General features: G+C 39.5%; 1 protein-coding gene across 4 annotated transcripts; it reads left to right on the forward strand.

The window, feature by feature from the left end:
• Nucleotides 1–1,171: 1,171 nt before the first annotated feature.
• On the forward strand, nucleotides 1,172–17,546 carry LOC119734350 (rho GDP-dissociation inhibitor 2-like). Of its 4 annotated transcripts, none has more exons than XM_038207811.1 (6): nucleotides 1,172–1,231; nucleotides 9,333–9,539; nucleotides 11,787–11,870; nucleotides 12,156–12,232; nucleotides 13,545–13,608; nucleotides 14,950–17,546. In XM_038207811.1, the coding sequence occupies exons 2-6, from the start codon at nucleotides 9,362–9,364 to the stop codon at nucleotides 15,144–15,146; spliced, it is 600 nt and encodes a 199-aa protein (XP_038063739.1). In that variant the 5' UTR covers nucleotides 1,172–1,231; nucleotides 9,333–9,361; the 3' UTR covers nucleotides 15,147–17,546. The 4 variants fall into 4 exon arrangements, with proteins under 4 accessions (XP_038063739.1, XP_038063738.1, XP_038063736.1 ...); XM_038207810.1 differs by lacking the exon at nucleotides 1,172–1,231 and adding an exon at nucleotides 1,261–1,585; XM_038207808.1 differs by lacking the exon at nucleotides 1,172–1,231 and adding an exon at nucleotides 1,262–1,541.
• The last annotated feature ends 108 nt before the right edge of the window (nucleotides 17,547–17,654 follow it).

Here is a 17,654-nt window from a genome sequence, read left to right on the forward strand (position 1 = left end):
GTATCAAAATTGAAACAGGTGTATGTCATAAATCAATGAATATTTCATACTTGACTATAATCAAAACGGAGTTTTGTTCGATCAATTTGACGATCATTATATAATGACGCGATTGCCAATTGACGTAAGAAACGCCATAAATTATACCGGGAAAGAATAAAGATGTACATTGTAATATACATATTATTTATACATCTTTTGTCTTTAATTGTAAGCATTCCCAACAATACAGTAATTCGCAATGGTATTAGAATGGTATATGATAGCACGATCAATGCGTCTCTAATAAATTTAAAAATATATAATTTAGGCCCCTATGTGTGAAATATTCTGTTGATGAAACATTTCAAATAGTATGGGGTGAACCTTGCATTTTTTGGCGAAATTGGGCAAGATCAGATCTTTCTGGAAAATTTCAGATTGTAAGGGGTTAACCTTGCAGTGTAGTAAAATTTGGCAAAATCAGATGTGTATGAAAAATTTCAAATTGTAAGGGGTTAACCTTTCTTTTTTAGTAAAATTTGGAAAATTTAAATATTTATGAAAAATTTCAAATTGTCAGTGGTTAACCTTGCATTTTTTTAGCAAAATAGGGCAAAATCAGGTGTTTATGGAAAATTGGCTAGAAACTAGACTTTGATTCTTAACGAAACATCGAATGAAAAGGGAAACATCAAATGCATATTGCAAGATCGAATGCAAACATACCGATGAAACATCGAATAAAATTGCTCGAAATGTCACACATATGTGTAAAACATTGCTCACATATTTGAGAATATCGCAAATATATTGTAAAACAACACTCACAATTGTATCGAAAAACATCGCACATTTAATGCAAAAAATCGAACATAATATTGAAAACATCGCACATATATATCGTCAGAAACATCGCACATATAAATTGAAAATCGCATCATAAATGTAAAACATCGCACACATATATTGAACATCGCACATATATTGTAAAACATCGCACAAATATATTAAACATCGCGCAAATAATGCAAAACATCGCACACTTATATTGAACATCGCACATAAATGTAAAAGATAACAAACACATCTTGAAAATCCAACATATATATTGCAAAATTGAATATTGTAAGGTTTGACACGCCATAGTTGAGGCTAACGGTAATACTAGCTGGCGCAGCGCGCACCGTACGTAGCGGGAACAAGCTCGCTCCACCTGTCCAGATAATTTTAGCAAATGCACTTAGCCCAGGTTGGACGCCCTCTTCATTTCATTGCATTACTCTGTAACATGGTGCAGTAATTAAGGGAGTTCACGTGGGATACAATAAATGCACTCAAATAAAATCCTAAATTAGCACAGATATTTAGTTTTCAAAACGAGCAGAATTTTAACAATCAAATATGGTACATGAATCGGTCGTCGGGTAAAGAGGACCAAACCTGAATGGAATCCAGACTTCCGTAAAAGAAAGGAAACGCAAGATTTTCCGGGTATCTGACTAAGGGCAGTCCCAGACACAAACGAATAAAGGCGTTGGTTGCCTGCTTCTGAATCTGTGGTGAGAAGATTTCGTTTAATTTCTCTGTATTTTCTGTTGGCAAAGTAAGTTGATAGTCAAGGAGTTATCTTGTGTGGATGATCAGTACTATTAGCTCGTACCCACCGCCCAAACAGTACGAGCGTGTCTATTCTTATTTTAGTCCTCACTCCTCAGTCATGTCACTGTCAGTCATATAATTTAGCATTAGGCTAATTATTATAGGCCTAGGCAGTGGATATTTTGCCGGAGACGGCAAACCTTCAGTAAACGTTAGTTTGCCGGATATGCACTGAACTAGCCCCACTAGTGTGGCCGTCGGTATGCTGCGCTGAACCTAAGGCCACACACCGTGGTCCGCGCATTACTGAGGACGTTTTCTTAAAATTTGCAGGGAATTTCTTACATATGGTTGTATTCTACGATGTCCCATCTATCACTTCTGGGATGCTTAGGTGTAATGATGTTCAATTTTCCGAGATATTCTTGAATCTTTCTGGAGCCCATATGCACTCGTGAAACGTCCGGTGATGGCAGCCATTTTGAATGTGACAAGAGATGACCTCAAGCTGTGATGTCGCGTTCATGCAAATTACTTGTCGAGCGATGATGAAAAATGTTAATGCAAGTGACACATGAACAGTGAAACGTCGCTATTACTAACACCGATATAACGAATATTCCGCTATTACAAACATCCCCTTTGGCTCCCAAAATTGTAAATTCTTTTTAAATACACAATCATTATAACAAACGACCACTGAAATGAACATTTTTGTCTCGCCTGGACTTTGTGCAATCACAATGTCTGTACTAATGTGTGTATTATTATGTACCGGTAGTACGTGGTATTTTGGTTCAAGTTTCAAGGAATTGGTCTCATTTTAAAAGAAGTCCAATTGGATTCAAACTTGAATCATAGATGCAACATTAGAACCATATGTTAATGATGTCAAAGGTCACATACCAAGGTCAAGGGGTCAAGTTGTAAAATAGGTCATCTGATGTCAAGTTGTAAAATAGGCTGTAAACTTAGTGGTCTCATTTACAAATTTGAAGTCCAATTGGAACCAAACTTAATACACATGAGATGCAACATGGCAACCTTCATATGATAATTATGTCAAAGGTCACATACCAAGGTCAAAGGTCACTCTTTAAAGATAACTGCGAAAGCAGGCGAGAGTCGCGCGGTTCAAAAACCGCCTTGTTTATGGACCCCGTGGTGCTCGTTAGGCCTATAACAGCGTTCACATACACAATATTGCCATCTGGACAGATTTTAATAGACTGTAGCTAGTATAAATGCAAAAATGTTAATTTCATTTCAAACTACATGTGTACATGTATGTCATAATTCCATTCAATTGAAAAGATGACACTTCACTTTCTCAATTCTCAACATGCTTTCAACTTGGAAGATGTGATGATATACATGTAAGCACAAGGTTGAAAAGTTCATGGCCCCACTTCTTCTTTAGAATAGATAGCAATCTGTGATCCAAATATTTAGATGTTAGTCATCTGATTGAACACTGACTCCACAAACATAGACGAAGGAATTGGTCATTAATAGTGCAAAGAAATACTAACCAGTAGTCTGTCCTTCTCAGTGGGTTTCCTTCTTTTTGCACCACTCTGCATTTAAGGCCAAAAAAAAAATAAGTCGGTCTCTGGTCAGCGCGCGCGTCGATTTTAAGCCTACGCGTCGATCTTTTTTTTTTCAAAAATGTTCTGCGGTAGCTCCAACAGCGCCCTCTTTTTCCGCACCTCCTTAATTTTTTTTACCAAAGAGCACCAAGGAATGGGAAATTGCACCAAGGCAAATGATCAAAAGCACCAAGGCAAATTATGGACACCAATGTACATACACATGAGGACACCAAAAAAGCAAAATAGTACCCACCTTGTCTGTACAATCCAAGCTTGAAGAAAAAAAAAAAAGCACACAAAAAAAAAAGCCGCGTGGCCGCGTCAATTCCGGAGCTTTGGTCTGACCAGAGACCGAATTTTTTTTTTTGGCCTAACAGCCTTTTTTTTTTATCTGATCCATGAAATACACAAGATCATGACTCACAATCTTCTCCTTGGTTTTGTTTGATCCTCACCCCGTAATAATGAACTGTCCTCATCTTTTTAAGATGGCTCAGTGATGACTCACGTAAACAATGTAATGGAGTACAATGTAATGGATATCAGCAGACCATCTTCGTACGAAAAATTACAATTTTGTATATTCTATGCCATCAGGTACATTGTACCTGTGTGCACAGTGTGTGTGCAAAATGTTCTAAACACGTGTGCATGTTGCTCGAAATTTCTTTGAAATACAGCACAGCTGATGTGCATCACGAAAATGTGACTCCTAAAATGCCAATGCACAAGACAATCTGTAGACAGTGACATCATTTGAGAAATACCTCTACAAAGTTCAAGTAAGCTCAGCTTTGCAATTGTTTCTCCCCCCCCCCCCAATGAAAAAAATTAAGCATTAGCATATGGGTCAGTACGGTGGACATATTTTTAGAAAAGATGTGGACAGCCAATATAGCACTTTATCTACATTGTAGTTTTTGGGGCAGGAAGGTGGGAATGGAAATGTTAACATAATTTACTTCACTTGGAACGCAATTTGTTCTGCATTTTTCTAAAAGTACATGTAGCATGACTTTTCAAGGGAAAATCAGGAAACTGCAGTTGGATTGCAGAGTGCAGACTAAATGTGGCCAACTGCTGGGGAAGCTATTATCATTATGCACAGGAAATCCAAGGTTGGAGGTTGAACACACTAGGACTGTAGGAGCCCTGGGACCCGCCAACCCACTCCCTGTGAAAGCCACCATCCTGTTTGGCCGATTGGGGAAGATATTGTGGAAGGAAATTTCTTTGTCCAAAGGAAGTACATATGCAGAGTGTTAACACATACATGTAGATGTACATGTACCATAGTCTTGCACGATTTTGGGATTGTCCAAAGTCATCATCTATATTGTTTTGTCCTCCAGTGGGCTGGTAACTTGCTGTTGCGTTGTGGATCTACATTGTACTGTACCCGTATATTGCGGATTTGGTATGTACATGTACGTCTGTGTATGGACTGAGTTGTTCATTATTCCACTGATCATAGAACAAGGAACTGTAGTTACAACTTGTGATTATTGTGAAAAATGCCTGTATGCCATCCTGTCTGAACATGTGTGGTAGACTGTCACCTGTGTAATTATTTCCAAATAAGGGTGCCAATTAATGCATATTTTTATAATCATTAATTTGTACCTTACCATACTTTCTGCACTCTTTGCCGTTTCAGTATGTGGTAATGGTTTGTCCTTGTCACTCAAAACGTGACTCGTACAAATCAAATTTATCTTTTTCATACATGTACATGCACATGATGAAAAACATTGTTTCACATGTAATGGGGTGGGGACACCAAATTTTGGTGTCCCCGTTACAGGTGAAATCACTGTCTTTTTTGTCATAAATATCTGCATGATTACAATAAAGTTTGAAATTCATTTGTTTCATAAAGTAATTGGAATGGTTACATACTTTAAGAAATTAAGACATTTTGAATGAAATACTTAAATGGTACATGTACATAAAAGTTCTGGTTTCACGTGTAACTGGGACACTTAGGCCCCCCCAAAAAAGTCTCCGGTTTCTGGTATGCGCGCGCGTCGCCGTAGCCATGCGCGTCGGCAAAATGAAAACGTTTTTTTTTCAATGAAAGATGATGTCTCAAAACCGCCAAACTCACTGGTTTGACTGGAATCCTGCTGCTGCACAATTTTAACGTGTTTTTAGATTGGGTTATGGTCGAGAATAAGATGTATGTGGCCTCTCTGGACTCCCATATATTTGCACTAAGTTTAGTCGGGCACCATTTGCAGTCATCAGCTGACATTTGAAGCAAAAAAATCAGGTAAAAAAAAAAAAAGCCGCGTCGCCGCACCACTTTTTGGGCAAGCTCCATACCAGAAACCGGAGACTTTTTTTTTTGGGCCTTACATGTACCTCAATATATGGAAATAATCACTATTTTGTGCAGTAGGCCTATATCCATCTGACAATGTCCGAATTTTATGGTATAATAGTGTAATTTATTAGCTTACACATATGTACGAAATTGATAGAATTCAGAAATTTCAAAGAAAGCCTCACATATAATGGCACAAAAAGATGTTTTTCTTCATACTGTAATGGACATTTGGGGGGACACCATAGTGTCCCCTGTTACACGTGAAAGTAGCAGCTTATTTGCGCTACATTTCTGAAGCCTGTCATTGAAAATTCAAATGAACAGACACCAGTATCTTCACTGCTTTATAAAATAAATGAATTTTAGACATTTTCAATGAAAACCTTCAGAAATATGGCACAAATAAGTCACCAGTTTCACGTGTAACAAAGTTGGTGTCCCTGTTACATGTACATGGTAAACCATGTTTTTTGTCATGAAAGAAGAAAATCATGTCGGAAAATGAAAAATGTACGGTATGTTTAAAATAGTAAGATCAACCAGTCCTACAAATTTGCATCCAAATTAACATTAACATTGTCAAATGTCACACTTTGGACCCCTTATTTATGGAATGACCATACACTAAATGTCAAAATATTGTATAAATAAAAGTAGTTTTGACTATATTTAAATTATGTATGTATACATGTACACTAACCTGTATGTAGGTTATGTGTAAACAATACCAGTAAGTACATGTACTTTTCCCACAGGGATGCCAACTTTGAGTGAGACCTGAGCGTGAGAATTTGGCGATGGAGCTTGATCAGAACGAATATGCGAGCGCGAAGCGCAAAGCCCTAACGGCGCTGGGTTCGAGGCCCGTCTAGGGCCCTAGAAAATTTTGTATTCTAGATGCTCTGTGGTGTGATCCGAGTCAATTTCTGACCACTTTAACCAATTTTTTGAGCAAAAGATCATCATTTAAACATCACTTTTGAGTTTGAGTCAAGTATTTATTTATTTATTTTTTAGCGTGAGAAATCCCGTGTGGGCGTGAGAGTGTGAGAATAACCTGAAATGCGTGTGTCTCACGCTAAGTGCGTGAGAGTTGGCAGGCCTGTTACATGTACCTCAATATCTGTAGTGTCGCTAATGCTATGTCATCAAGGTTCATTGATGATGTGGAATTAGTCAATTAGTCATAAGGAAATAAATTGAATTTGGAATACTTTCGCATTCAATTCACATAGATACCGATACCTGTGAATTCATTAGCTTGAAATTTCCAGCTTTCTACGGTAGGCTCATGACATGGGGAGACTCGCGAATCTCCCCATGTCATGAGCCTAGAAAGCTGGAAATTTCAAGCTATGCTAGCTCTTGTATACAAATGTACATGTACATGTAGATGTATTTAACCAATTTATGAAATGAAATTACATGTACATGTATGCATTTCCTGTCAGCACAGGAATTTCTTCCTACTTGTCAGGAAGTGTATTGGTAATGTACTGCCCAAATTTGAACACCATTTAAACCATCTGCGAGAACTATATTCAACAAAAATTTCTGTCGGTACTGTATACATAAATGAAGTACACTACATGTACATGTAGTTCTTTCTGAGTACCAGGCTTTAACCAGTGAGCGTCGGAAGACGTGATAACATGCACTGGCTTTATATACAGGCACGGCTGACGGGTTAAGATGTCAAGATTGCCTCGACTCTCCTCCAGGTGACATCTAAACGTATGCTAATCCCTCGTGCCTTTTGTACTCACACAAAGTCCATGAAGTTTGTGGAGGCAGACTGTGTGTTGGTCTTGACTTGGCCGCACTGCACGGCCTGTTCTACAATTTACCCTCCAGTGCGCACCTCGGAGTATTGAAACATATGAGAGGTTTTCGGCCAGAAATATCATATATATATACTGTTGAAATGTCTTTTGTGAAGCTGTATTTGTGGCGGTTGGCTGTATATCAGAAGTTGGCTGGAAAATGTTACCTTTTGCGAAATCGAAATTTTTGGCAAATATAATGCCGGCGCGAATTGGTTAAAAGGCAGACATAAATTTTATTTGGGAACACATATTGTGTAACTTTCTAGTCCTCTTAAATGTATGGAATCTTTCTGGCACGTTTTTTGGTTAATTTGAATGAAAAGTGCACTTTTTTAAAACATTTCACATTTTCTGTGCTTTTCCTGACAACTGAGGGCGCTGTGGCTGTGATGTCATTTGAGGAAGGCACTGTTCAGTTTAGGGGTTTTCTGTTCAAATTGTTGACCTGCAAAATTTGCACATTGAAAACATTTGTGAGAACGTTTGCTCATGTCCTGAAACAATGAATCACCAAAGAAGAAAAAATTGTGAAAACAAAATTATCAAAAATCTTGTCAAATTTTTGTGCTGAAATAGCTGTAACATTGAGGTTTCCGCCTGAAATGACATCACACTTTCGCTCATGAATATGGAAATTCGCCAAATTTGGCAAAATGAAAATTGGAAGTTATTAGGTTAAATGGGACACAAAGGTGCGTTTTCAAGGATTGGGTTGAAAAATTGCATTTCAAGGGCCTTTTGGCCAAGATTCCAATATTGTTGGTTTTGTATTGCTCGACAAGGTATACGTGTACATGTACTGCCTACATGTACAACTGTACTGGTTAAATTTTCATTGCATTATATACATGTATGTACAGTGTACGAATATGATTAAGTTTCACCTGTGTGCATGGAGCAGTGTTTGTGAGCTTTTATAGCTACATGTAGTAACCCCTGCCGATTCCAGAGAAGTAATAACATTCTTGCACAGGTGGGAGCCCTATAAATCAGCTCTGTTGGTCGGTCCACATTATGAAAAAAGGGAAAATTGTTTACTTTTTTTATGAATTATGTCAATGATATAGAATTAGCCCTGCCTGTGTAGTGATTGCAAGTCTTGTTACTGGGGTACTGGTTTGTTCCCTGATATTTTGAACATTGGTGCTGAAATTTTTTACCGACAAAACATTTTCCGACACGTACGTGTGTGTGAATTAGTTAAAAAGGGTTTCAGGAGGGTGGCCAACACACAACGGTGTTCGCAAACGGATTTTCACTCCCAACTTATGTAATAGGGGTAGATGAAGAACGTCAAGAACAAAGATGGTGGACTTAGACCCCTACCGCAACTTGCGTTACTTTTTGTGCATAAAATTTTACAGTACAGGAGCTCAGTATACTATTAAATGATAATAACATTGTACATGTACGTGATCATAGAGTGGGCTTGTCTTTGCCACTTTTTGTAGCTGTTCAGGGATTTTAAATTGTTTTCGTAAGATGATTTTTTCCTTCTTTTAGCTCAGGGTTTTAAAATGGCAGCTGCAATCTTGAATATTTGCCCAGCTGCGCTTCTTATATGCACTTGGGCATTTGTTAATCGGCAACCCAAGAACACTGTTTGCAGGGAGCAGGGTTCGAATGCACCCTTTGTTACCTTGTTTTTGTGCAAGCCTAGACTTGGATGCATTCTCCTTGTGGAAATGTTCAAGTGTTGTTGCAGTTGAACATTGCAGTGAGATCTTTTGTATTGAGTACATTCAGACGGATGGAAGCATGCTTTTATAAAGTTGTCCTGGAGGTTTTAAACATCTAAAAATGCATCTAAGTTTGCACGACGGACCTTCAACAAAACGTGATTGTGTGCCAACTTGTATTCGGGGCTGGACAGTTTTGGGCGAGATTCAAAAGCAAACAGTGGCAAAAATCTCTTCGAAAACCTTGACAAAGGTTTGACCATGGATCCATTCATTTTAATTCCCAAAATTCATTAATTAAATGTTATTTTCTCTACCGCAACAGGCACAAACTTCTGATAAAATTTCCCCAAAATGGCTGAAACGGAAGACACCGCTGCGCCTTCAGGGAGCGACACAACTGACGGAGCGCCGCTCGCTTACAAGGCCCCGGCGCCAAAATCACTGAAAGAAATACAAGAGTTGGATAAAGACGATGAGAGTCTGGCGAAATACAAGAAATCACTGCTCGGGGAAGGCGTTGAGGCAGAAGGTTGGTTGAAAGGGGCAGTCTGGGCACCAGACTTCATCTGGGTGATTCAGATCTGGGTGATACAGACGGGAGGCCTGACCTCATATCACATGTCCATATGAAGACAGGCCATGCTTATATGAAGACAGGCATTGAAATGATTCAAAAATCGTATCGGTTTAATGCATTAACCCTCCTATACAAACATACATTCTGTGCCAAGTTGTCCTTTCTGTCAAAATCAATCAAGTGACTGTTTACAATAGTTATAAGAGCTCCCAGCTTACTCAAAGCAGGATTGACTGGCTGTGACCGTTTATGTAACTTGATACACCTACCGTATGTTTTGACTGTAGGTGATTGATAAGCCAGCTGTGCCTACCGTACCACTTGTCTGCTTTTGTCTGTTAGTGAATATGACTAGTCACAGTGCTTGCTGAAATATGATCTGACTGTTGGTGACTAGCCTGTGTAAAAGGCATGGCAGGGGAAGAGGATTAAATTATGTTACTGTCTGTGACTGCTCAGATGGCAGTAGGGGTAACGATATTGCCCCCTTACTGTGATTTGGCTTATATCATGAAAGAAGTCCATCAGGCTGGTAAAATTTCAACTTTGCAAATGAATTTTCTATAAACACAGCCAATTACTTAAGTAGTTTCGTTGACATTTTGAGACTAATTTCACTAGTCATCCTCAGAACAAAGCACCACCAGTGATTTGGCTGGCTAATTGTAATCAGTCAGAACAGCTGCCAGTGCCCTATTTGTTCAAGGGGGGATTTTCAAATTAAGACCAAGCAAGAACATGCTGGCCTACTCTGAATCTGCCTGGGGAATTTTTTTTAATTTAGGCTGTGCTCAGACGAAAGCTCTGTCATAATTTGTTTGCAATACTCTGTCATTTTGCATTATGTATGCTGTGGATTGTTTTCAGAAACAAAATCGTAAATGCTTGATTTTCGTAGTGCAGTTGGAATATTGAACAGGCTTATATAGACCCTTCCCAATAGGCAGCCATCTTTGAGCTGATTTGATTTGTGTAATAAAGGTAGAGTTTATCATTGGCAGCTATCCAAAAAGTAGGTGACAAAATTATTGTTCAAAAGCATACTCAGTTTAATGATAGTAATGGCACTTAACTCCCTGTAAAATTATTCTTTCTGGCATGCTGTCATTTCGAAGAAAACAACAAAAGAAGTTAATATGCAAAGATATGTCTAAAAACGAATTTTTAAAATGTCCTTTAGTACATGTAGTGTGTGTTTAATTCGGCGAAGACGTGAATGGGCGCGCACAAGCGTTGACACGACGCACACGTACCGGTACGCATGGTTGCTATTATTCATCAGTTCAGCGCGTGACATCGCGTAGCTGCAATCAGCTGAATGAAAATGTCACGGACACTGATTTCTGGCGCAATTCAAAACATGACTCAGCAACTTTCAATTGGAATCAAAATCCTAGAATTTTGTTTTCTCAGAATATACAACATTCACAGAGTTAATGAAAACTTCATCAGGTTAATTGTTAAAGGGAATGTACATCATTGGCTTTTGCTGTAATTTTCAGAAATGAACTATTTGAGAGGTGAGTATAATAGATCAAATATTGTTACACTGACATTTTTGAAGTTTGGTGTTCGAAAAGGTTGGAAAAACCAAGAAAAACAAAAATGTTCAAGAAGTCTGGTTCCCTGACTCCACAAAAGATAAAATGGATCAATTTATAGATGATGGAAAATTGTAAGGCAAGGGAACCAGTCTAGCTGGCCTGCACCCGTTCATGAACATGTAACCAATAGCAAACCAAATTTGGACTGAAAAAAAATATGGTAAATTTGGAGCAGTAGTTGAAATATAGTTAGGTTTTTCCAACGCTGGTCGGCCGACCACCGTTGGAAATGTTTACAAAAATACCATTTTCTTGAAAATGACTTCACACCAGGTGCCATAATTGTACAATATGCTTGAGACTGTCATTTACCAACATCCTAGTAAGGTATTTCGTAAAAACTTGGTAGTTTTATTTTTCGATGTTTGCAAATGTTGTATATTCCCTTTAAGCACCCTTCTTTAAATACTGAGTTCTTTTATTGCTTCAAATAAAAAAGAATGCAAAAATTGCAAATGATATGCTCTATCTTCAATGAATGCTCAAGAGATACTACTGATGCACATACCTGTGCAACAACATAATTCACCTCAAATGTGGTGGCAATGCACAAGAACTATTGGAAAACAAATTATGTTTGACATTTTTCTTTCAGCGACTGGGGAGGGTCCCAAAGTCACGCTGCAGGAGTTAGCTCTTATTGTGGAAGACCATGATGATATCGTGTTGGATTTAACAGGTAAGTTTGAGTGTATATTCCAACTACATGTACCTCCGTGTAAAAATTGCATACAGCCTCAATCCTCTTCATTGTGCGAAGAGGATTTTGGAGGATTTACAGAGAGACACGATTATTTGTTGAGCTGCTGTCCGCAGCTAAAAACAATTGTGCAAGGGCACTCTGAAACACTGCAGCCATCGTTGTTGAACTCTGACGTCTTGGGCCAGGACTAACTTTCATCCTATAAAAAGAACTTTCATCCTGTATAAAAGAAGTTTCATTCTTTTCTTTTTCCCTTCTAAGGTGATCTTGCAAAGCTAAAGGAAAAGACTTACTTGATCAAAGAAGGTATTGTCTACAAAGCAAAGCTAACATTTGTGGTAAGTACTTATCACCATGATGTAGTTCCTTTTTTATCCCCCTGACTTTAGCCAAGAAAGGGGGATCTTGCGATAGTGTATTTCTTCTGCCCGTGTGTTGTGTGTTCCATTTTGGTTAGGTTAACTGTTTAGTGCTGTCATATGAAAGTCAATCTTTTGGTAGGGGGACTTCAGATGACTTGAGCAATTCAGGTCAAAGGTCAACTAGGGGTCAAATGAGGTCACAGTTGATTTTGCTCAGGTCAACTGAAAAGTGTGCTTACTAGTTGACTTTATAAATACTGCCAGCATGCTAGGGGATTGCAATTTAACTTGCATACATTTTTTTATGTTCAAGAGAAGAGGATACTTACCTACATGACTCCCATAGAGTATTCTGGCTAGAAACGCTGCTAAATGCAGCAACATGCAACACTTGTCAAAAGGACAAGCCTGCTCAGTGTGTTACACTCAGCAGGCTTGTCATTTTAAACAAGATTCATCAGGTCAAAAATATCAAGGCCTACCATAACTGCCTCAGAGTCTGCATTTGGTCACCAACTGCAGCAGGATACAATACGTGTGGTTCTCGATACAGTGAGCCACCAAGAGGTTACCATGGAGAGTCAGTTTTTTGCAGTGCATTGTGGGCAGCCTTGACTCCATGGGCGCGTGCGCGTTCTTTCACTAGCCCCTGGCAGCATGAGGGATAAGTTATGACGCTGATAACCGGCTTTTCAGAGCGTACTGCGCAAATATTTGAAGACTGCATGTCACGTCATGTGATGTACGAACATTTTTTCAAGACTGCGCAATGCCTATGCGATGTTGAGTCTGGAAGCCTGCTCGTTTTTCGCCCAAAAGTACTTCACGTCATCCTAACGTATATGTAATTTTTAATTACTTACAAGTACTCGACTACTCGCCCAGGCCTCGACTACTCGCCCAGGCCTAGTGACATGCACTGTGGAACGGGAGATGCTCGTGCCATTTATATTGGAATAATTAGACTTTGTGGCCCGAAACACCCTTTATCCCCAAATGATTGTTTTTCTCCTCGCAATAATTAATATCAGAAATGCTCTCAACCATTTTCGTGCTGGTTATTAGCATGGGAGTCGTCAGCCGACATGAATATGTGGCCCGACCTACCGGTATAACAAACACACCGGGGTCTGTAAAAGTTTGTTTGGCTGTCATTTGTTATTGAACTTAATCCTGCAACAAGTACTGTGTTGAACCGCACATAACATTTGTTTGTTACGCCAAGTGCTTGGAATACAAGTGTAGAATGGTATTCAACTGTAGGTAACATGGCTTCATTTGTTTACAGGTGGAGAACGATATTGTTGCAGGCTTGAAGTATGTGCAGGTATCCCACAAAACACTTGCTCCAAGTAAGAACTTTCAACATTTTCGTTGTTAACTAGTGTGCGTTTTTATCAGGGTATCAGTCTGCTGGCTCTGGAGCGCTGTGCTCCAGTGGTTACAGTGTTTGACTCGCATGCCGCGGTACGAGGGTGCGAACCCGGTTGGGGAACATATGGTGCTTGTGTTCTTGGGCAAGACACTTTACTACAATTGCCTAGCTCTCTCCACTTAGGAGTTAACATGTGTAATGGGTACCTGTGAAGGTACATTGTAGAGACCAGAATGTACTGATCTGGAAATGCTGCAAAAACTGGTCTCGTGGCCTGATAACAGTAGCCTTTAGTCAAGTCCCACGCGCCTATACCCGGACCATCTGGACACGTAACGCACCCTTGATGCTGGCACGTAAAAAGACTAGCACGAGCGGCAAAGCCGCGAGGGCCTTTACTTTCTCGTGGAACTAATCACTTATTCATTTATTCACGTAATATAAATCAAGCAATATAAACCAATCATCTAACGGTGGTTTGCGGTTACCAGCAACTCGCGTGCCCAAAAATTAAAACTCGCGTGCCCAAATAAATGTCTTAGTCACCCAGTGAAAAATGAATACTATGTGGCATTGTGTGTTTAGTTTCATTGCATGTGTTTGTTTATGGTGTAAATCGAGGACACACCCGTGCAACATCATCGATGAATTGAGGACAGGAACCAAATCGTGGACTTCTCGGTTAGAAAAACATGTACAAAACCAAAAAGAGCTGTTGCAAAAAAAGTTAGAGTATAAACAAAGGACAAGGGAAGAGGAACAATAGAAAATACTCGATTTACACCATAAACAAACGTGGGCGCGTTTGTCTATTCAAACCGTGGACGAAAAATTCCAGAGAGAAAAAAAGAGAACAATATCGTCCATGATTCCGAGCATACGTCTGCGATTGGGGTCGTGTACAAAACCTATGGGAATCTTCCTAAAAAGTACAAAAGGAAAGAGGGACAATAGGATGTCCATGATCGACGGTGTGAACACGACTGTATGAATATGTGTGCGTTTGTTTATGGTGTAAATCGAGGACACACACGTGCAACATCATCGGTGAATCCAGGACAGGAACCAAATCAAGGACGACCTCGATTAGAAAACGTGTACAAAACAAATGAGAGCTGATGCGAAAAAGTTAGAGTACAAACAAAGGAAAAGGGAAGAGGAACAAAAGAAAATCCTTGATTTACACCATAAACAAACGTGTGTGTTTGTGTGTGTGTTCATTTGATAAGTGAAGTGCCCTCAATAGGCAATGCAAAATGGATATGTTAAAAATCAGACAGCTTTTAATTTTGAAAAACTGTACAATTTTGCTTTGAAGGCGACACATCCACCTACATGCTGGGAAGCTACGCCCCCAAGAAGGAAGCCCACGTCTTTACGGCGCCCGTGGAGGAGTTTGCCAAGGGCATGCTTGCCCGGGGACACTACACCGTCCAGAGCAAGTTCCTGGATGATGACGGGCGAGAGTTCCTCAGCTGGGAGTGGGCGTTTGACCTCAAGAAAGACTGGGAGTAGTTTGGCAAGAGGGCAGTGAAATTTGCAAATCTAGGGATTGTACTGGTACATTCTATGAACAGGGGCTTACGGCATTGTCTATTTTGTTTTATGCATCACTACTTGTGACTACAGGATTATGTGTGTGAGGCAGTCGCATTCTAGAGGCTAGTATAATGACAATAGAGTCAAGAACATTCTGTAGCCATAGGCAAGGACATGTATGTACATGTATACACTTATTGACTGGCAATGAGGTCACTAGGGCATGTCTATTCACTGGTTGAATAGTTTGAGGTTGCTAGTGCGTGTACAATTTTAATAGATCTCTCTCATGGGACGCCATCTTTGTGGAAAAATGACTACTGCGTGTTCAACGCCATCAGGTGCGTGTGCTTGCAGTGTACAAAATTATCTAAACACGCGCACGTGTGGCTAGAAATTTCTTCAAAAATACGGCACAGCCGAGCACATCACGAAAATCTGTCGCCCTAAATGCCGATGCACGTGGCAATTTGTAGAAAGTGACGTAATTTGAGAGAGACCTATGGGATCAAGTGCATTCTGTAGCCAAGGGCTAGTATACACATTGACTGGCAATGCAGTCACTAGTGCATGTCTATGCACCCTAAGGGGGCTGGTGGTGGAGACCAAGGGGGCTTAGACGTGCACTAGTGACCAATAATGCCAGCCGGCATGTGTTTTGAGACACAGTACAATCTGTTAAGCCCCTATTTTTCGTGTTCTGATACGTCTTGCAAACTCCCAAAATGGTGCTCACGCCAGTCAAAAAACAATGAGTGTGCTGCCGGACAGAGCACGTTATACGTACTTAAAAAGCGCACAAGTGATACTCGACTACCATTTAGTTCAATCTCAATGCACATTTCATACATACACATGTATTAATGAACCCCATGTGACCGTGTTTTAGCCAACCAGGATATAGAATGAGGGAATGTAGCATTAATCGTGTGAGCTTTTCACTTTCTTCCAAACAGGCAAGTGCATTTATACATGTAAGTCATATTGTTATATTGTAATTTCATTGGTCGAGAACAGCCACGTGTCCAGTCTGTAAAAACGCATATACATGTATACCATGATTAACCTCATGTACAATGCGCATTGCACACCCGCGTGTAGAACCTGCACGCGCGCTCGCAACTGAGAAAGTCCAGCATTCAATGCGCAACCGCTAAGTCTCATGTCCTGCAGGAAAGCCTGCAGTTATCAAGAGTTTTCATTACACCACACTGATTTAATTTATTTCTTGCATTGTAAGTTACAACCATAGGCTTTGCCTATGGCTTTGCCTATGCACTCCTCGGGTGTTAAAAAAGCAGCATATCCCAGATCACAGCAGTCAACAATTGTTAAATCTAGCTCATTCTGCAGCCACAGGTTATAACATCCGTGCTGCCAGAAGCTAGTCCATTTCTCATAGTCCACATGAGGCCTGTCTCATTTTCGCATGAGCTTCAGGCACCGTCAGCAAAGCATTCAAATGTCTATCCCAGTGGTCTCCCAAACTGTCCCCTTGCAACTGTCGAGCGGTTACTTGTGCATTACAAGTCTATAGCAATACAAGCAAACAAATTTTAAGTTTTCAGTGCGGCCATCTTTGTCTGGTTCTCTGAGACAGGTCCATGCTTTTTTGTTGTATGCAGAAGTGCCTCTATATGGATCCCTCCTATTGAGAATCATTTCCCTGAGCCAACTGTTTCCAGAAAACAAATCCATTGTCTTATAATTATGAGCATTATGTGTTTTTATGCATTTATGAAACTATTGGAACCTACTTACGCAATTAAGTTTCAGATTTTGTGTATATGTTTTAGTTATGTTTTCCACGTAATAGTAGTTTGTATCTAGCTTTTATATTGCTACCAGGTGCCATACTGAGCATTAAGGATTTCTCTGGCCAATGGTTCTTGCCTTTTATACACACCAAGATTAAATACTTTTGCAGGGCATCTATTGTTAAACGTTTTTTAGTAAATCATTTTGGAAGCACTTTCTTGCCGAACAAAACAAGAAGAAATACCAGTGTGAATCAGAAAAAAGTCTATATTTGACTTCGTCTTATACTGATGAAAATGACCAAATTTGGATTTTAATTAAGTGTGCTTCGAAACCGGGTACTAGAGTGATTTCAGGAACCGGTTCCAGATTATGGGATCGGGTACCTGTAACCAACTTTACAAAAACTTTTGATTTGTATGTTAGAAATATATTGTTGAAAAAGGGTTTTTATTGAATTATTATCATGTCACCCTAAAAATGTCAATGTTTTTTTTTGACAACTATTTTATTCCTAAAACATTAACTGACCGTGTCGATTTTCACACAATTTGTTTCACTCATTCCACCAAACTTTTAGTAAATGTTTTTAAGTATTAAAGCTTTTGTCTTGCCGTACAAAAAGGGTGCTACAAATGTTTGTTAAGTTTTACAGGAACTTGTTGGTGAAGGGCAAGACCTAATTTGATTTACATCACCCCGACGCCAAATTCCATCTTGTGAATA

The sequence above is a fragment of the Patiria miniata genome, unplaced genomic scaffold (assembly GCF_015706575.1).
Source record: "Patiria miniata isolate m_02_andy unplaced genomic scaffold, ASM1570657v1 HiC_scaffold_27, whole genome shotgun sequence".
Taxonomy (NCBI): Eukaryota; Metazoa; Echinodermata; class Asteroidea; order Valvatida; family Asterinidae; genus Patiria; species Patiria miniata.